Consider the following 20,299-nt stretch of genomic DNA (forward strand, 5'->3'; position numbering starts at 1 on the left):
TTACTTCACTACATTTCTAAAGAAAAGAATGTACTTTTTACTCCATACATTTTACTGTACCTGACACCCAAAAGTACATTTTGAATGCTTAGCAGGACTGGAAAATGGTCCAATTAACGCACTTATCAAGACAGCACATGGTCATCCCTTCTGCCTCTGATCTGGCGGACTCACTAAACACAAATGCATCTTTTGTAAATGATGTGTGAGTGTTGGAGAGTGCCCCTGGCTATCCATACATTTTTAAAACAAGAAAATGGTGCCACCTCCTTTGCTTAATAGAAGGAATTTGAAATTATTTATACTTTTACTTTTGATACTTAAGTACATTTAGAAACAAATAATTTTAGACTTTTACTCAAGTAGTATTTTACTGGGTGACTTTTACTTTTACTTGAGTAACTTTCTATTAAGATATCTATTCTTTTACTCAAGTATGACAATTGGGACCTTTTTCCACCACTGTCAAATACCCTTTTCAGAGGGGTTCCTCAAGGAACCTTTTTGAACTGGAAAAGTTCCCTGTGTGGCAATTTTTTGAATCAAAGAAGGTTCTTCCAGGCTCCTTTTCTTCTAAGAGCGTAGAGGTATGGGTTAGTATTAGGGGTATCTTACTGAAGTGGTGTGTTGGGGTAAGGAGGAGGGTTGGAGGCGGTAGGGCAGGGCCGTCACTCTGAAGGACACGGTAGAGTTGAGGAGGTATGGGTCGTTACGTCTCTGCAAGGTGAATAGATATTATAGATACTTTATTTCTTAATACTAATAATAGCATTAATACATACAATACTAATACTCCCAGTAGTACATAAGTCTGGGTTTATGTTTGTGTGCTTGTGCTCACCTGGAGGAAGGTGTGGGCCCAGAGTCGGGAGCGGATCTTGACTACAGCGCTCTGACCACGGTCCAACCGCCCGACCACACACAGAACTCCTAGACAAATGATGTTACTGCAGTTCTACAGAGAGGGAGAGAGAGAGAGAGTTCATATACATTCCCAAACTGCTGCTGTATACCAAACAAGCTGACAGTGAAATCCAAGGCTGCTGATAATGAAGGGCACGTATTGTAAGTACCAGGGTCTTGCTGCTGTAGGGCTGGGCAGCACTGGTGGCTCGTCTGTAGCGGTGAGGAGAGCTACTGTTTCTCAGAAAGCCCAACAATTCTGGAGTGTCCTGGACAGAGGATGTCTGAGCGAGAGAGAGACAGAAAAAGAGAAAGAGAGATAGAGCGAGCGTGAGAGCGAGACAGAGGGGAGAAAATGAAGTCACATTATTACAAACCACTTTTAAGACCAACCAATCATCTAAACATAAAACACCACAGGTACACACTTACAGTACCTTGCTAAAGTATTCATACCCATGTAACTTATTATGTTATTTTTTAAGCCCATTTTTACTCTTAAACTAATTTAGGCTTGCCTAAGCAAAGGGGCTGAATAGTTATGCAACAACTATATATATATATATATATATATATATATAATTTAGTTATCACATTTTTATTATAATTTGTTTTTATTGAATTTTTATTCAACTTTGACATTACATAGTATTTTGTGCAGACAAAAAATTACAATGAAGTCCATTTGAATCCCACTTTCTAACACAATAAAATGTGAAGAAATCCAAGGGGTATGAACACTTTTGCAAGGCATACATAGGCCTACACATTGTAGATGACACACTGTCTAGTAGCCTGACCAGCAGCCTTATAGTCAGTTTTCTACCTCGTGGAACAAGAAGAGACCAAACAACACAGGGATTCAGGGTTACTCTGGTTCTCTTGATGTTTGATCAGATGTCCTTGGTGCTATTTTTACATCCACCACATGTTGACTTCTCACGTAGTGGGCTAGTTCTTGTTGACGCGTTTCTATAAAGATTCCCCATTCTGCTACCCCCCCCTTCTTTTTGCTGGTACTGAGACTCATAGACATTACATTACTATTGAACTAAGGCATCATTCAAAATGAGGGGTGCTGTAGCTATGCTGGTGCTGATGTTCTATCCGTCTGGGGCCTGGGCTGAGGTAGAGAGTAAAGGAGGGATGGATCAGATTGACCAGAACATTCTATTCACTACCATAGATGCTGTCTGGGATGAGCTGAATCACCTGAGACTCATGCTGAACAACACAAAGAAACGAGTAGAGAAGTTGGAGAATAAGAACACAGGTACTGTAATAATGCACATATAGACAGAGAAAGAAGGAAGAACAAAGGTAGCCTAATAATACAGGTAATGAAACCGATCACACTGTGAAAATAAGTAGTGCTTGCTTAACTCTCATTCTGTATTGATTGATAAGTTTGGACATTTATGTTGGTGCCATTTCAGTCCTGGGGGACAGGGTGGTCAAGCTGAAGACAGAACACATATAATCATTATTAGATGTCATTTCTTCAATGGATTTAGATAATAATTCACTCAATAGAAAAGTCAGCTGCTGATATGGATCATACACAGGCTACAGTATATCTTTATCATTAACGCTCAAGCAGCAGAACTGACAGACCTAGACGACAGACTAAGTGCCAATGTGATACTGACGTTCGATTTACAGATCTAGAACGAAGGTGATAACAAAATCTAATTTTACAAAATACGATTTAGTTAATTAGCTTAATCAAAAATGTACAGCTGTGGATTTTGCTGGACATTTTATGATGATTTCAGGCCAGAGTTACCGCAAAGGGATTGCTTAGCACAGGGGTTCCCATCTTTCTTTAAATGTAGACTTTATAAGAACTACTGTGCCTCAGATGAGCATAGCAAATTTCAGGGAGAAATAAATAAAGCTTTGTTTTAGCTGCATCTCAGCTACATATTTTCATGCTATTTCAGCCCTGGAAAACAGAGTGACAGCCAGTGAGAGCCAGGCGGTGGAACTGAAGAAAGAGAATGCAGGTAATAAGGAGAGGAGACTACTATGAATAAACATGATGTAGCACATGTTTTAGCATATGAGATATAAGATTCTGTAAGTGAAGTAGTGAACTTGTAATTTTAAAAAGCTCTATGTCACATTGCTGGTCTCCTCACTCTCTTCCAATTCATCAGTGGATACAGTTACTACTAGAAGTTTTAGCACGAGAATTATCAACAGCGAAAATGAATGGTGCTATGTAAGTGCCTTCAGAAAGTATTCATACCCCTTGACTTATCCACATTTTGTTGTGTTAAAGACTGAATTCAAAATGGATTAAAAAAAAGTTTAATCTCACCCATCTACACACAATACCCCATAATGACATTAGACATTTTAGCAAATTTATTGAAAATGAAATACAGAAATATCTAATTTACATAAATATGCACACCCCTGAGTCGATACTTTGTCTCTAAGAGCTTTGCACACCTGGATTGTACAATATTTGCACATTATACTTTTTTTTATTCATCAAGCTCTGTCAAGTTGATTGTTGATCATTGATAGACAGACATTTTCAAGTCTTAAATCGGTTTGAAAATCTATGGCAAGTCAAAACTGTAACTAGACATTCAATGTCGTCTTGGTAAGCAACTCCAGTGTAGATTTGGCCTTGTGTTTTAGATTATTGTTCTGCTGAAAGGTGAATTCATCTCCCAGTGTCTGTTGGAAAGTAGACTGAAGCAGGTTTTCCTCTAGGATTTTGCCTGTGCGTATTCCGTTTATTTTATAAACTAAAAAAACAACTCCCCAGTCCTTGCCGATGACAAGCATACCCATAACATGACCCATAACATGACCCATAACAAGATGCTTGAAAATATGAAGAGTGGTACTCAGTGATGTGTTGTGATGGATTCCCCCCAAATATAACGATTTGTATTCAGGACAAAAAGTTCATTTCTTTGCCATATTTTTTGCAGTATTACTTAAGTGCCTTGTTGCAAAAAAGATGCAAGTTTTGTTATATTTTTATTCTGCACAGGCTTCCTTCTTTTCACTCTGTCAATTAGGTTAGTATTGTGGAGTAACTACAATGTTGTTGATTCATCTTCAGTTCTCATACCACAGCCATTAAACTGTAACTGTTTTAAAAATCACCATTGGTCTCATGGTGAAAACCCTGAGCGGTTTCCTTTTTTGTTTTATTTTTTATTTAACCTTTATATAACTCTGCAAGTTAGTTAAGAACAAATTCTTATTTACAATTACGGCCTACACCGGCCAAACCCGGATGACGCTGGGCCAATTGTGCGCCGCCCTATGGGACTCCCAATCACTGCTGGATGTGAAACAGCCTGGATTTGATTCCTTCCTCTCCTACAACTGAGTTAGGAAGGACGCCTATATCTTGTATTGATACACCACCCAAAGCCTAATTAATAACTTTAAAATGCTCAAAGGGATATTCAGCGTCTGCTTTTTTTATTTGTTCACATCTACCAATCGGTGCCCTTCTTTGCGAAGCATTGAAAAACCTCCCTGGTCTTTGTGGTTGAAACTGTGCTTGAAATTCACTACTCGATTGAGGGACCTTACAGATCCCTCAATCGTCTCTGTACCCCCTTATGTGTGGGGTACAGAGACGATGTAGTCATTCAAAAATCATGTTAACCAATTTTATTGAACACGGAATGAGTCCATGCAATTTATTATGCGATTTGTGAAGCACATTTTTACTCCTGAACTTATTTAGGCTTGCCATAACAAAGGGGTTGAATACTTATTGACTCAGGACATTTCAGCTTTACATTTTTTATTAATTAAAAACATTTTTTACAAACAAAATTCCACTTTGACATTATGCGATATTGTGTGTAGGTCAGCGACACAATATCTCAATTTAATAAATGTTTAATTCAGGCTATAACACAAGAAAATGTGGAAAAAGTAAAGGGGTGTGAATACTTTCTTTAGGCACTATATATATACACACCTATTTCAATATTTGTTTTACTTTCTTTACTTTCAGCCCCATGGGGAAGGGGTGGTATGGCGAGGGTTTTCTATGGTCACCAGGGTGGGCGGTGGGTGACTGACGAGCAACCCTTGTTGCTAGGGGGGGTTGGGAAGGGGTGGGTAACTTGGGGGTAGGGGGAGTTGTATGGAGACATGTTGGCTGGGGGAATGGGATGGGAAGTTGGGGGAGGCCCACTTCTTTTTTATTTTCCTGTTTATACTGAATTTACTATTTATTGTTAAACTCTGTATGCATTTCTTACAGTCTTTTGTTGCTGTTGAGCGGCAGGTTACACGTTTTATAAACATATACTTTTGAAATGGATAATGTACCTGTAATCCCCCACAACAAATAACTAAAACAATTATAATTTGGTCACAAAAAACAGTAATGGTCGATATGTTCAGCAATGTTTATTTTCATGCTACTTCAGCCCTGGAGGCCAGAATGACAGCCAGTGAGAGACAGGTGGACGAAGTGAAGAAAGAGAATGCAGGTAAAACACTAATATAAACTTCACCCTCATGTATTCTGACAGTAAATAACACTTGCAACTAATAAAGCATTCTACACTATCCAACTCTATGATTTTAGTCTTGGAGGCCAGAGTGACAGCCAGTGAGAGTCGGGTGGCGGAACTGAAGAAAGAAAATGCAGGTACAGTAAGATAAACTATATTGTGCAAACGTGTGTTTTTCTGTTAATTTACTGTTAATTACTTTCATACTACTTCAGCCATGGAGGTCAGATTGACAACCAGTGAGAGCCAGCTGAAGGATCTGAAGGGAAAGAATGCAGGTGACTAAACTGTTTTACTTGTAAGAACTACTACATACTGTATATTCCTCACCTGAACATGATTCAGCTCATTTCAGGAAATGAAAAGCAATGTAGCAAAGTTACATCAGTGTTCATTGTTTTTATCATAAAAAATGATAGACCTGGAGGCCAGAGTGACAGCCAGTGAGAGCCAGGTGGAAGACTTGAAGAAACAGAATATAGGTAATAACGAGAAGTTTAAAAAAATATACTGCTCAAAAAAATAAAGGGAACACTTAAACAACACATCCTAGATCTGAATGAAAGAAATAATCTTATTAAATACTTTTTTCTTTACATAGTTGAATGTGCTGACAACAAAATCACACAAAAATAATCAATGGAAATCCAATTTATCAACCCATGGAGGTCTGGATTTGGAGTCACACTCAAAATTAAAGTGGAAAACCACACTACAGGCAGATCCAACTTTGATGTAATGTCATTAAAACAAGTCAAAATGAGGCTCAGTAGTGTGTGTGGCCTCCACGTGCCTGTATGACCTCCCTACAACGCCTGGGCATGCTCCTGATGAGGTGGCGGATGGTCTCCTGAGGGATCTCCTCCCAACCTGGACTAAAGCATCCGCCAACTCCTGGACAGTCTGTGGTGCAACGTGGCGTTGGTGGATGGAGCGAGACATGATGTCCCAGATGTGCTCAATTGGATTCAGGTCTGGGGAACGGGCGGGCCAGTCCATAGCATCAATGCCTTCCTCTTGCAGGAACTGCTGACACACTCTAGCCACATGAGGTCTAGCATTGTCTTGCATTAGGAGGAACCCAGGGCCAACCGCACCAGCATATGGTCTCACAAGGTGTCTGAGGATCTCATCTCGGTACCTAATGGCAGTCAGGCTACCTCTGGCGAGCACATGGAGGGCTGTGCGGCCCCCCAAAGAAATGCCACCCCACACCATGACTGACCCACCGCCAAACCGGTCATGCTGGAGGATGTTGCAGGCAGCAGAACGTTCTCCACGGCTTCTGCAGACTCTGTCACGTCTGTCACGTGCTCAGTGTGAACCTGCTTTCATCTGTGAAGAGCACAGGGCGCCAGTGGCGAATTTGCCAATCTTGGTGTTCTCTGGCAAATGCCAAACGTCCTGCACGGTGTTGGGCTGTAAGCACAACCCCAACCTGTGGACGTCGGGCCCTCATACCACCCTCATGGAGTCTGTTTCTGACTGTTTGAGCAGACACATGCACATTTGTGGCCTGCTGGAGGTCATTTTGCAAGGCTCTGGCAGTGCTTCTCCTGCTCCTCCTTGCACAAAGGCGGAGGTAGTGGTCCTGCTGCTGGGTTGTTGCCCTCCTACGGCCTCCTCCACGTCTCCTGATGTACTGGCCTGTCTCCTGGTAGCGCCTTCATGCTCTGGACACTACGCTGACAGACACAGCAAACCTTCTTGCCACAGCTCGCATTGATGTGCCATCCTGGATGAGCTGCACTACCTGAGCCACTTGTGTGGGTTGTAGACTCCGTCTCATGCTACCACTAGAGTGAAAGCACCGCCAGCATTCAAAAGTGACCAAAAAATCAGCCAGGAAGTATAGGAACTGAGAAGTGGTCTGTGGTCCCCACCTGCAGAACCACTCCTTTATTGGGGGTGTCTTGCTAATTGCCAATAATTTCCACCTGTTGTCTATTCCATTTGCACAATAGCATGTGAAATTTATTGTCAATCAGTGTTGCTTCCTAAGTGGACAGTTTGATTTCACAGAAGTGTGATTGACTTGGAGTTACATTGTGTTGTTTAAGTGTTCCCTTTATTTTTTTGAGCAGTGTATATATTGACTTAACTTTCTCAACAGAAACAACAACATATTGGATATTGCCTATTACATACGGATGTTATATATCGTCTACTATATTTCTATAATTCCAGGCCAAGCAGCACTATTGTTATCCTTGGGGAGCAGAGTGACAACCCTTCAGAGCCAGGTGGCAGAACTGAAGAAAGAGAATGCAGGTAATAATTAAATGTGTTCTGATTAACTATTAAGTTAATAATTTTGCTCAATAGAAGAAAAAAATAATCACAGTTCTGGATAATGCCTTTTGCCTCTTTACTAGATTTCTATAATTCCAGATCAAGCAGCAGAACTGTCAGCCCTGGAGAACAAAGTGACAGCCCTGGAGAACACAGTGACAGCCCTGGAGAACACAGTGACAGCCCTGGAGAACACAGTGACAGCCCTGGAGAACACAGTGACAGCCCTGGAGAACACAGTGACAGCCCTGGAGAACACAGTGACAGCCCTGGAGAACACAGTGACAGCCAGTGAGAGCCAGGTGGAGGAGCTGATGGCAGAAAATGCAGGTGACTAAAATGTTCTACTTATCAGAGCTAATGCATGTATGCTTCACCTGAACATGATTCAGCTAATGTTACGATGTGATGAAGCAAAGCAATGTAACAAAGCTACATCACTGTTTATTGTTTTCTTGTATGGATTATTTTCTAGCCCTGGAGGCCAGAGTGACAGCCAGTGAGAACCAGGTGGAGGAGCTGAAGGGAAAGAATGCAGGTAATTATGACATGTGAATTGAAAATAATTCAGTTAATAATTAATTGCCTAGAAAGATGAACAACTTTGGATATTGACTCATGTGATTAAAGACCAAGCAGCTGAACTGTTATCCTTGGGGAGCAGAGTGACAACCCTTCAGAGCCAGGTGGCAGAACTGAAGAAAGAGAATGCAGGTGACTAAAATGTTTCACTTATAAGAACGACTACATGTATTCTTCACCTGAACATAATAAGATTATGCTCATTTCAAGATATGAAAAAACATAGCGATGTAACAAAGCTACATCATGGCTTATCATTTTCAAAATAAAAATGTTCTTGCATAAATGATCTTCTAGCCCTGGAGGCCAGAGTGACAGCCAGTGAGAACCAGGTGGAGGAGCTGAAGGGAAAGAATGCAGGTGACTAAAACATTTTACGTATAAGAGCTACTACGTGTATGCCTCACCTGAACAGGATTCAGCTAATGTTAGGACGTGATGAAGCAAAGCAATGTAACAAAGCTACATCACAGTTTATTGTTTTCTTGTATGGATTATTTTCTAGCCCTGGAGGCCAGAGTGGCAGTCAGTGAGAATCATGTGGCAGAACTGAAGGGAAAGAACGCAGGTGACTATATACACTATATATACAAAAGTATGTGGACACCCCTTCAAATTAGTGGATTCGGCTATTTCAGCCACACCGTTGCTGCCAGGTGTATAAAATCGAGCACACAGCCATTCAATCTCCATAGACAACATTGGCAGTAGAATGGCCTTACTGAAGAGCTCAGTGACTTTCAACGTGGCACCGTCATAGGATGCCACCTTTCCAACAAGTCAGTTTGTCAAATTTGTGCCCTGTTAGAGCTGCCCCGGTCAACTGTAAGTTTTGTTATTGTGAAGTGGGAACGTCTAGGAGCAACAACGGCTCAGCTGCTAAGTGGTAGGCCACACAAGCTCACAGAACGGGACCGCCTAGTGCTGAAGCGTGTAGAGCATAAAAATCGTCTTTCCTTAGTTGCAGCACTCACTACTGAGTTCCAAACTGCCTGTGGAAGCAACGCCAGCACAATAACGGTTAGTCGGGAGCTTCATGAAATGGGTTTCCGTGGCCGAACAGCTGCACACAAGCCTAAGATCACCATGCACAGTGTCAAGTGTCGGCTGGAGTGGTGTAAAGCTCACCACCATTGGACTCTGGAGCAGCAGAAACACGTTCTCTGGACAAATGAATCACGCTTCACCATCTGGCAGTCCGACGGACGAATCTGGGTTTAGCGGATGCCAGGAGAACGCTACCTGCCCCAATGCATAGTGCCGACTGTACAGTTTGGTGGAGGAGGTATAATGGTCTGGGGCAGTTTTTCATGGTTCGAACTAGGCCCCTTAGACCTAGTGAAATGAAATCTTAACGCTACATCATACAATTACATTCTAGATGATTCTGTGCTTCCAACTTTGTGACAACAGTTTGGGGAAGCCCCTTTCCTGTTTCAGCATGACAATGCCCCTGTGCCCAAAGCGAGGTCCATACAGAAAAGGTTTGTCGAGACCGGTGTGGAAGAACTTGACTGGCCTGCACAGAGCCCTGACCTCAACCCCATCGAACACCTTTGGGATGAATTGAAACGCCGACTGAGAGCCAGGCCTAATCGCCCAATGTCATCGCTCGACCTCACTAATGCTCTTGCTGCTGAATGGAAGAAAGTCCCTGCAGCAAATGTTTCAACATCTCATGGAAAGCCTTCCCAGAAGAGTGTAGGCTGTTATAGCAGCAAAGGGTGGAACAACTCCATATTAATGCCCATGATTTTGGAATGAGATGTTCAATGAGCAGGTGTCCACATTATTTATAAGAACTAATATGTATAGGTCTCAATTTAACATGATTCAGCTTATTTTAGGATATGATAAAGCTACATCTTTGTTTAACGTTTTTTATCATAAATGATGTTCCTGCATAAACTATTTTCTAGCCCTGGAGGTCAGAGTGACAGCCAGTGAGAGCCAGGTGGAGGAGCTGAAGGGAAAGAATGCAGGTAATTATGACATGTGAATTGAAAATAATTCAGTTAATAATTAATTGCCTAGAAAGATGAACAACTTTGGATATTGACTCATGTGATTAAAGACCAAGCAGCTGAACTGTTATCCTTGGGGAGCAGAGTGACAACCCTTCAGAGCCAGGTGGCAGAACTGAAGAAAGAGAATGCAGGTGACTAAAATGTTTCACTTATAAGAACGACTACATGTATTCTTCACCTGAACATAATAAGATTATGCTCATTTCAAGATATGGAAAAACATAGCGATGTAACAAAGCTACATCATGGCTTATCATTTTCAAAATAAAAAATGTTCTTGCATAAATGATCTTCTAGCCCTGGAGGCCAGAGTGACAGCCAGTGAGAACCAGGTGGAGGAGCTGAAGGGAAAGAATGCAGGTGACTAAAACATTTTACGTATAAGAGCTACTACGTGTATGCCTCACCTGAACAGGATTCAGCTAATGTTAGGACGTGATGAAGCAAAGCAATGTAACAAAGCTACATCACAGTTTATTGTTTTCTTGTATGGATTATTTTCTAGCCCTGGAGGCCAGAGTGGCAGTCAGTGAGAATCATGTGGCAGAACTGAAGGGAAAGAACGCAGGTGACTATATACACTATATATACAAAAGTATGTGGACACCCCTTCAAATTAGTGGATTCGGCTATTTCAGCCACACCGTTGCTGCCAGGTGTATAAAATCGAGCACACAGCCATTCAATCTCCATAGACAACATTGGCAGTAGAATGGCCTTACTGAAGAGCTCAGTGACTTTCAACGTGGCACCGTCATAGGATGCCACCTTTCCAACAAGTCAGTTTGTCAAATTTGTGCCCTGTTAGAGCTGCCCTGGTCAACTGTAAGTTTTGTTATTGTGAAGTGGGAACGTCTAGGAGCAACAACGGCTCAGCTGCTAAGTGGTAGGCCACACAAGCTCACAGAACGGGACCGCCTAGTGCTGAAGCGTGTAGAGCATAAAAATCGTCTTTCCTTAGTTGCAGCACTCACTACTGAGTTCCAAACTGCCTGTGGAAGCAACGCCAGCACAATAACGGTTAGTCGGGAGCTTCATGAAATGGGTTTCCGTGGCCGAACAGCTGCACACAAGCCTAAGATCACCATGCACAGTGTCAAGTGTCGGCTGGAGTGGTGTAAAGCTCACCACCATTGGACTCTGGAGCAGCAGAAACACGTTCTCTGGACAAATGAATCACGCTTCACCATCTGGCAGTCCGACGGACGAATCTGGGTTTAGCGGATGCCAGGAGAACGCTACCTGCCCCAATGCATAGTGCCGACTGTACAGTTTGGTGGAGGAGGTATAATGGTCTGGGGCAGTTTTTCATGGTTCGAACTAGGCCCCTTAGACCTAGTGAAATGAAATCTTAACGCTACATCATACAATTACATTCTAGATGATTCTGTGCTTCCAACTTTGTGACAACAGTTTGGGGAAGCCCCTTTCCTGTTTCAGCATGACAATGCCCCTGTGCCCAAAGCGAGGTCCATACAGAAAAGGTTTGTCGAGACCGGTGTGGAAGAACTTGACTGGCCTGCACAGAGCCCTGACCTCAACCCCATCGAACACCTTTGGGATGAATTGAAACGCCGACTGAGAGCCAGGCCTAATCGCCCAATGTCATCGCTCGACCTCACTAATGCTCTTGCTGCTGAATGGAAGAAAGTCCCTGCAGCAAATGTTTCAACATCTCATGGAAAGCCTTCCCAGAAGAGTGTAGGCTGTTATAGCAGCAAAGGGTGGAACAACTCCATATTAATGCCCATGATTTTGGAATGAGATGTTCAATGAGCAGGTGTCCACATTATTTATAAGAACTAATATGTATAGGTCTCAATTTAACATGATTCAGCTTATTTTAGGATATGATAAAGCTACATCTTTGTTTAACGTTTTTTATCATAAATGATGTTCCTGCATAAACTATTTTCTAGCCCTGGAGGTCAGAGTGACAGCCAGTGAGAGCCAGGTGGAGGAGCTGAAGGGAAAGAATGCAGGTAATTATGACATGTGAATTGAAAATAATTCAGTTAATAATTAATTGCCTAGAAAGATGAACAACTTTGGATATTGACTCATGTGATTAAAGACCAAGCAGCTGAACTGTTATCCTTGGGGAGCAGAGTGACAACCCTTCAGAGCCAGGTGGCAGAACTGAAGAAAGAGAATGCAGGTGACTAAAATGTTTCACTTATAAGAACGACTACATGTATTCTTCACCTGAACATAATAAGATTATGCTCATTTCAAGATATGAAAAAACATAGCGATGTAACAAAGCTACATCATGGCTTATCATTTTCAAAATAAAAAATGTTCTTGCATAAATGATCTTCTAGCCCTGGAGGCCAGAGTGACAGCCAGTGAGAACCAGGTGGAGGAGCTGAAGGGAAAGAATGCAGGTGACTAAAACATTTTACGTATAAGAGCTACTACGTGTATGCCTCACCTGAACAGGATTCAGCTAATGTTAGGACGTGATGAAGCAAAGCAATGTAACAAAGCTACATCACAGTTTATTGTTTTCTTGTATGGATTATTTTCTAGCCCTGGAGGCCAGAGTGGCAGTCAGTGAGAATCATGTGGCAGAACTGGAGAAAAATAATGCAGGTAATGATGATAAGCAATTAGTTATGAAAAATATTCACTGGAAAGATGAACATTTCTGGAAATTCACTTGTGTTAGCCTTGAGGACCAGAGTGACAGCCAATGAGAGCAAGCTGGAGGAACTGAAGAAAGAGAATGCAGGTAATAATGAACTTTGAAAAAGTAAATCATTTGTTCAATAGAAGAAGAAAAAAAAAATCACAGCTCTGGATATTGTCCATTGCCTCACTACACTATTTATATAATTCCAGCCCAAGCAGCAGAACTGTCAGACTTGAAGAACAGAGTGACAACCAGTGAGAGCCAGGTGGCAGAGTTGAAGAAAGAGAATGCAGGTAATGAGTTGTAAATTGTTATGAAAAAGATGAACACCTCTGGATATTGACGTGCATGATTCCAGCCCAAGCAGCAGAACTGTTAGCTTTGGGGAGCAGAGTGACAACCAGTGAGAGGCAAGTAGCAGAGCTGGAGAAAGAGAATGAAGGTAACTATGCTGCACTAATAAGACTACAATCACTCTCCTGAACCGCTGACTGATCTAATTGATCTAATCAGGATGTATCTAAGCACAGCAATGACAACAAAGCTACCTCAGAGTATCAGTTCATTAAGGTATTATTTTCTTGCTATTTCAGCCCTGGAGGCAAGATTGAGTGTCGCTGAGAGCCTGGTGGAGGAACTGAGGCTAGGTAAGAACAGATCAATTCAATCAAACCCACAGTGTGGTCTGAAATGAAGACATTTTAGACATTACGGTGGACTTGACTGAATTCATTCTCATGTGTTTGCAGACAGAAGACAGGTGGCCTTTTCTGTTGGTTTGACAGACTCAGGATATGTGGGACCCTTTCAAACTGAGATCACTCTGGTCTATGAAAAAGTCTTCACCAACATCGGCAACGGTTACGACCCAAACTCTGGTACAGCTTACGCCGACAATACTACAGATGAAACTTACACAGTAACAATACTACAGGTTCACTCACACAGCAATACATCTACAACTCAGATAAAGGTATAAACACACAATCTCCATGCTCACGTGTCCACCACAGGAGGCTGCTGATGGGAGGACGGCTCATAATAATGTCAGGAATGGCGTGAATGGAATGGGATGTGTTTGATGTGTTCGATACCATTCACTTTAGTCCGTTCCAGTCATTACTATGAGCCCGTCCTACCCAATGAAGGTGCCACTGGATGCCTGTGGTGCCCACAGGGGCCAGCTACTGGCACAGATCCCAACCACTAACAGGCTGCTACAGTGCCTAAGAGAGACGGAGGGTGCTGATCTCTCCCTGCTTCCCCTCTGATACAGGTATGTTTTCAGCACCAGTGAGAGGGGTCTACTACTTCACATTCACCTCCATGGGCCGAGAGCCTGGACAGAAAATGGGTGTTTACTTGACCAAAAATGGAGAGCAAATGATATACAACGTCCAGGACAACTTCCATGGTGGTTATGAGTACATGACAGGTGCCGTGGCTCTGGAGCTAGAGAAAGATGATCTGGTGTACTTAAGGCTTCCTAAGGGCTGGGGGCTGTATGATGACAACTACAACCACACTGTCTTTACTGGCATCCTGCTCTTCACCACCAACCCTGCTATGGGCCGACTCCACTAGTCCCTCTCCGTCCTCCTACAGTCTTCAATAAACATGGAATGAGTAACTTTGTCCTGTCATCATTAAAGCACATTCCTCAGTCATCATCACAGACATAAGCCAGACGGTAGATGACATCCTGTTACCCTATTTTATTATGAGAAGAACCAAGCTACATCAATGCTAGATCGGGTCAGTACACTTTGATCTAACTGAGCTGCAATTTCACAAAAGCACTTATGCCATTGTTTCTAAAGCATTGGAGACCAATACAGGTTAATAAATATAGAACATCCGTGCATGAGTACAGTGTCATGTCCAGTCTCAGCAGGAGGTGTGGTTGTGTTACCTGCAGGCCCAGGGGGTTGAGGCTGGTGTTGCTCCGGCAGCTGATTGGTCCATCTGTTAGAACCTCCAGAGCGTAGAGCAGGTGTTCATCACGGAAACGAGATGGCCAGCCCACCTGGAGCTCCGCCTCCCGGATACTACTGGGACCTGAGTTATGGAGCTGAGAAAGTAAGAGGGAAAAGAGAGACAGGAGAGACAGAGAGATGAGAGGAAGAGAGAGAGGGAGAAGGGGAGTAGAGTGAGGGAAGAAGAAAGAAAGAGAGAGTGAGAGCGAGAGAGAGTATGAGAACACCAAGCCACTCAGCTTAGCCCCTTTCCACACACTCATTAAATCTGAGGGTGATGATGGTGAGTCACCCAAACAGGACATGGTCTCAGTGCTCCAGGCAGGAATTCTCGGAGAGATAAACTCTGGCCGACCTAACTATAACCAGCTGGACAGACTGCAGGACAGGAGCACTGCAGCCCCAAACCCTGCAGACATCCAGCAGATGTCCCCCTTCACTGCATCTTCAACACACACACAAACACACACACACACACACACACACACACACACACACGTCTGATCCACCCTCTTATCCCCCCCTCTCTCTCTTCCTTTATGACAGTAATTACCACTGTTCAGTGTTCAGGAGGCCTTTGATCAGACAGCAGCCAGTACTTACAGGGCTACTGCTTTTACTGTGTGTGTATGTACCTCGTAGATGTGTGTGACCTGGGGTCCTACGTCATCCTCTTTGACCGGATTCTCTTTGGGCTCCCAATGAGGAAACGGAAGAACCACCTGAGAGGGATGACACACCCTGGAAAGGGAGAGAGAGAGGGAGAGAGAAAGAAAGAAAGAAAAAGAGGATCGATAGAGAAAGAAAGAGAAGAGAGAGAGTATGAGAACAAATGATGTGGAGAGCAAATGATTTACAACGTCCAGGACAACTTGGGGGGTGAACACCAAGCCACGCCGCTGCCAAACACAACTTACCCAACGCCGATTGGACCTTAACCTCCCGCCCCCCGCACCCACAGCCCCCCCCCCACGGATCACTGTCTGTTTGTGTGTACAATTTCCTTAGACCCAGCCAAGTCACTCTGGGGTCCCGGCTTTGAAGTGTGTTTGTGTGTGTGGGGGGATAGTAAAACAAGGAACATTCGGACAAGTGGGGACTGACAAGGAAAAAGGCTATTTTAGGCTTGGGAGTTAGGGTTAGGGTTACAATTAGCATTAGGGGCTAGGCTTAGGAGTTAGGGTAAGATTTAGTTTTAGGGTTAGGGGTTAAGCTTAGCGTTAAGGTTAGGGTTAGGTTAACGGTTAGGGAAAATAGGAGTTTGAATGGGAATCAATGTTTTGTTCCCCACAAGGATAGTAAATCAAACGTGTGTGTGTGTGTGTGTGTGTGTGTGTGTGTGTGTGTGTGACCAAGTAACACTAGCACTGGCCCAAGTGTGCATGATTAGTATACACAGACTAACATACACATACATGATTAACATACACAGACTCAACCACACTGAGCAATAGAAATACAGCAAACTAGATGAGCCTGTCTCACCTACATGGCATGAGACAAAGTGATTCACTGTACGACAACAAAGTGCATCAAACACAGCAAAGATATTCTACTGTCACAGGGTTAGAGAAAAGATCAACCAGAACAGAGATGTGTCACTCACCCCCTCAGGTCTAGCTGAGCTCTCGCAGAGATGGAGAGAGACAGACTGACTGGGTTGCTCTTGGAGTTGTCTTCGTTTGAACTGTAAGATAAGAGGCACACGAGTCAGTAAAGATGTTTGGATGTAATGTCTGCACCATGGCCTGACGATGTATGGTGTGTGTGTGCATGTGTGCGTGTGCGAGTAAATGAGTGAGTGGACATGTGTTTGTGGCGAGGTGAACAGTCAATGTTTTGTCTCGTCTGTCTCGACGCTCTTTGTTTGAGAAAGCCACAGAAATACTCTGAATTCTGACAGAGGTTCCTTTTTATTGTTATGTGTGTCACAGCTCTTCAGCAGTGTGTGTGTGTGTGTGTGTGTGTGTGTGTGTGTGTGTGTGTGTGTGTGTGTGTGTGTGTGTGTGTGTGTGTGTGTGTGTGTGTGTGTGTGTGTGTGTGTGTGTGTGTCTGTCACCTGTGGATCTGTAGGTCAAAGTCAACGTGAGGACCGGCATCATCCAGCCTTTGGACAGCAAACCTTAAACCTACAGATACCTGGAGACAGAGACATTGAGACAAAGAGAGAGGGACAGACAGAGACAGAGAGAGAGGGACAGAGAGACAAAGAGAGAGGGACAGCGACAGAGAGTCAGAGAGAGACGAATCAAAGTCTGTGTCAGTGACATCTGTAAGTGTTCAGTTAAAGGGAACAGCCTTCGAACCCCATGTACAGTTTTCCTTTGTTAAAACTAACCAGGACCTGGTCATGGTGTGTGTATCTGGGTTACGTATCTGTATTGTGTTTGTGTGTCTCAGTTGGAGGATCAGTACAGATCTGTGGGCTGAGACAGACCAGATCCCTTCCCCTCTAGTCTTTAGACCCCAGTTAAACCCCCTCTACCCTTGCTTAACTCACACCATGTGGAGGGCTTAGTTCATAACCATGAGTATGATAATGGCTTCTTGCGTTTGTGTAATAATGTTCTCATGAACAACATGTTAGACACTAGTCAATGCCGGAAACTCATAAACACTTGCTAAAACTACAAGGGAGAAGCCTGAGGGTGGAAACTCATTAGGACTCCAAAGTCAAAGAGACTTTATTGCACATCAGAGAGAGAATCAGTAAAACTCAACAGAGACGACGAAAGACCAAATGGGTCTAAATCACTGAGGTCCCCAGGCTGAGAGAAAGAGAGAGAGACAGACAGAGTGACACATGATTATCTCTCTCCCCAAATCTGGAAAACATTGATTTCCTGTCGCTTCTCTCCCATGTTCTGAATAGCCCCAACACCACTATAAAACTGTATAACGTGGATCTACTGTAGAACCCACCATAGTACAGAGACAGTGTTTGTCAAGGAAATGATCTAATGCATCGACCAATCATCGACCGTGGCTCTGTGACTGTTCTCACATTCCTTGATGTAAGAGCAGGTATTTACGCTGTCGACCAAACTAACAGACAGGTATCAGTTTGTTTTTCTGGCCAGTGTGACCTCTGATTGCTCCAAGGCTATATATGGTGTTCCACAGGGCTCTGTGCAGGGGCCGTTTCTGTTCACATTATACATGCTGACCATCTGGCAGAGGTGGCACCACAGGCCCCAGAGTTGTGTAGCGGAAAACCAAATTCTGGGGTACATCGTTTTTCCTGATCTGGTAACCTGACCAGGTAAAACTCCAGCCCTTATACGGTATGACGTGATTCATCTGTTGAATATGGGCTATGATGGGACCAGAGTTTTTCTAATCAGGTCACATGGTTTTAAAAAACTCCTGGCCTTGGGGAGGATGAAAGCCCTGTTAAACTGCAGCAACCTTGTACTTGTTCTTATGAATTATATTTTAAAGAAGGACTAGGGGGGTCCTATACAGAGACACTCAGAAAGCTACATGATTGGATATTAAAACTCACAGGGCTGAGCTTGCTTTATGCAGGTTTGCATCATGTAGTCCTGCTCCTGCTCAACTGTAATACTAATAACAAAATGTACTCACAGTCTATGTTCAGCTATTGTGTCTATTGATTAATTAAAGTTTATACTCTTGGATTGAAAAAGTCTAGGTAACCTGGTTAGCCCAAGTTTAAATATAAACCAAATGTAATCCCATTGGGCTATAAATAGCCTACACAAGGTCACCGCTTCGTTTACCCTGGCCAGAGGGACAGGGCCCATAGGAGGCTCGACTATGCAGCTGCTGTTGTTCGTAGCCTACAGTTGATCAGACTCAAAAATGGTCTCGTTACCATGCAACACATCATGTCAGATCGCTAATGTTTGGGAGTAAAGGCTGCTCCATTGATGTAAGAATTTTTGCTTGTGTCTGTTGGGAGTGATGTGCTATCAGCTCGCTAAATAAATACCAGAGAAAAATGGAGAGTGCCTTGAGCATTAATCTGATTGGTCAAGACACACAAAGAGCCTGTAGCAGCACTCCGGTGTGAAAGACAGAAAAATTGTGTGCGAGTGACAAATCAAAACAGCACTTTGCCCCTTTTCTTTTACACTTTGCGTAGATATACTTTATTAAACTAAATCAAAAGTGGTGTGGCGCTGATGCAGCCACACCTGATTGAAAAGTGCTGTGGCAAATACTGCCTCGCTACACATTTTCCGGCAGCCCTGCCGTCTGGGATGTTACCCATAAACAGTGTCTGTTTTCACTGCTATGCTTGTTGACCCCAGGAAGAGTAGCTGCTGCTTTAGCACTAGCTAATGGGGATCCTAATAAAATACAAAAAATGCTGACAATACACAACGTTTTAAAGAAACATGGCAAGGCAGTCTGCATTTTAGAGGCTTGACTCAAATATTAGAATGAGAAAAAGATACGTTCAAAATGGTCTACAAGCATTATTACTCCGGCTGCATGATTCGTAAGTGTGTGTGTGTGTGTGTTTATTCTATAAAAGCTCATGAATTCCTACAGGTCTAAAGGTAAGTATGTATGGGAAACTTCTGGTCTGAAGGAGAGCTGTCGTGCACACGTGTGTCGCTTCTAGAGCTAACAAATACCCCTCTCAGGCTCACAACACACACACACACACACACACACACACACACACACACACACACACACACACACACACACACACACACACAGTATAGTTACATGTCGGATGCCTGTGCTTCCTGGATGTGTCATGCAAGGGGCGAACAGATTAACACACACAGAAATACCCACAGACCGCTTCAGAGTGTGGGACTCAATGGGGCACAGGGTATCTGGGTGATCAATCACCATGGTAACTATCAATCAGCACCACTGTATCTGATTGACAGCTTCCTGTTTGGACAGGTGGTTGTTTCCAAGTAGAGGGGGAGGTCAGTGTGGGTGCATGTGCGTGTGTGTATTGTTTTGTGTTCATTTGTGTTTATGTGTGTGTTAGACTTACTTCTGTTCCGGCAACCATAGGGTTCCCCAGGTCACACACCACCAGTCTGGAGTCATTCACCATCCTGTACTCACAGTTCAACCTGGATAGAGACTGGAGAGGAGAGGAGGCAAGAAGACAGGAGGTGGAAGGGAGAGGGTGGAAGAGGAAGAGAGGTGATATGTGGGGGAAGGGAGGAGAGGAAGAGAGTGATGAATGTTCTGACAGTAACAACCTCATCTCATCCATCTTAGGGCCCCATTACACATTCATTCACTCACTCTCTGGAGAACAAACCCTGACGTTGTCAACAGGATGTAATGGTAAAGAGGTCAGCAAGGCTGTAGGGTCTGGTTGAGCTGGGTTAGGGCCACGGTGGGGGGTGGAAGTGTGTGTGTGAATGTGTGTTC

At 43.4% G+C, this 20,299-nt stretch overlaps 2 protein-coding genes across 18 annotated transcripts in view; one reads left to right on the forward strand and one right to left on the reverse strand.

Annotated features, from left to right (window-relative positions):
* LOC115180239 (integrin alpha-8) overlaps positions 1 to 20,299 on the reverse strand; it is a 55,916-nt gene that overhangs the window by 4,819 nt on the left and 30,798 nt on the right. Inside the window, exons 21-28 of the mRNA XM_029742176.1 lie at positions 19,911 to 20,003; positions 16,983 to 17,062; positions 16,530 to 16,610; positions 15,559 to 15,664; positions 14,860 to 15,018; positions 1,074 to 1,187; positions 842 to 955; positions 616 to 717 (exon numbers count right to left, since the gene is read on the reverse strand). Of these exons, the coding sequence (XP_029598036.1) occupies positions 616 to 717; positions 842 to 955; positions 1,074 to 1,187; positions 14,860 to 15,018; positions 15,559 to 15,664; positions 16,530 to 16,610; positions 16,983 to 17,062; positions 19,911 to 20,003 (849 nt within the window). The remainder of the gene's footprint in view (positions 1 to 615; positions 718 to 841; positions 956 to 1,073; positions 1,188 to 14,859; positions 15,019 to 15,558; positions 15,665 to 16,529; positions 16,611 to 16,982; positions 17,063 to 19,910; positions 20,004 to 20,299) is intronic.
* Positions 1,845 to 14,577, forward strand: LOC115180247 (girdin). 17 transcript variants are annotated; one of them, XM_029742188.1, is made up of 26 exons: positions 1,850 to 2,176; positions 2,847 to 2,909; positions 5,325 to 5,387; positions 5,486 to 5,548; positions 5,627 to 5,689; positions 5,831 to 5,893; positions 7,599 to 7,682; positions 7,803 to 8,033; positions 8,179 to 8,241; positions 8,334 to 8,417; positions 8,583 to 8,645; positions 8,791 to 8,853; positions 10,205 to 10,267; positions 10,360 to 10,443; positions 10,610 to 10,672; positions 10,818 to 10,880; positions 12,232 to 12,294; positions 12,387 to 12,470; positions 12,637 to 12,699; positions 12,845 to 12,907; positions 12,984 to 13,046; positions 13,157 to 13,240; positions 13,306 to 13,389; positions 13,541 to 13,594; positions 13,697 to 13,825; positions 14,224 to 14,577. In XM_029742188.1, the coding sequence occupies exons 1-26, from the start codon at positions 1,972 to 1,974 to the stop codon at positions 14,529 to 14,531; spliced, it is 2,376 nt and encodes a 791-aa protein (XP_029598048.1). In that variant the 5' UTR covers positions 1,850 to 1,971; the 3' UTR covers positions 14,532 to 14,577. The 17 variants fall into 17 exon arrangements, with proteins under 17 accessions (XP_029598133.1, XP_029598140.1, XP_029598159.1 ...); XM_029742222.1 differs by lacking the exon at positions 12,637 to 12,699 and having other exon boundaries at positions 1,846 to 2,176; XM_029742213.1 differs by lacking the exon at positions 10,610 to 10,672 and having other exon boundaries at positions 1,846 to 2,176.

This window comes from Salmo trutta, chromosome 3, assembly GCF_901001165.1.
Source record: "Salmo trutta chromosome 3, fSalTru1.1, whole genome shotgun sequence".
NCBI lineage: Eukaryota > Metazoa > Chordata > Actinopteri > Salmoniformes > Salmonidae > Salmo > Salmo trutta.

Excerpts from the sequence above, each read along its gene's own strand:
- LOC115180247 (XM_029742188.1), top strand. The coding sequence starts at position 1,972 with ATGAGGGGTGCTGTAGCTATGCTGGTGCTGATGTTCTATCCGTCTGGG. Across the intron at positions 7,683-7,802 it reads ACTGAAGAAAGAGAATGCAG|ATCAAGCAGCAGAACTGTCA; the intron begins GTAATAATTAAA and ends CTATAATTCCAG. Across the intron at positions 12,471-12,636 it reads ACTGAAGAAAGAGAATGCAG|CCCTGGAGGCCAGAGTGACA; the intron begins GTGACTAAAATG and ends ATGATCTTCTAG.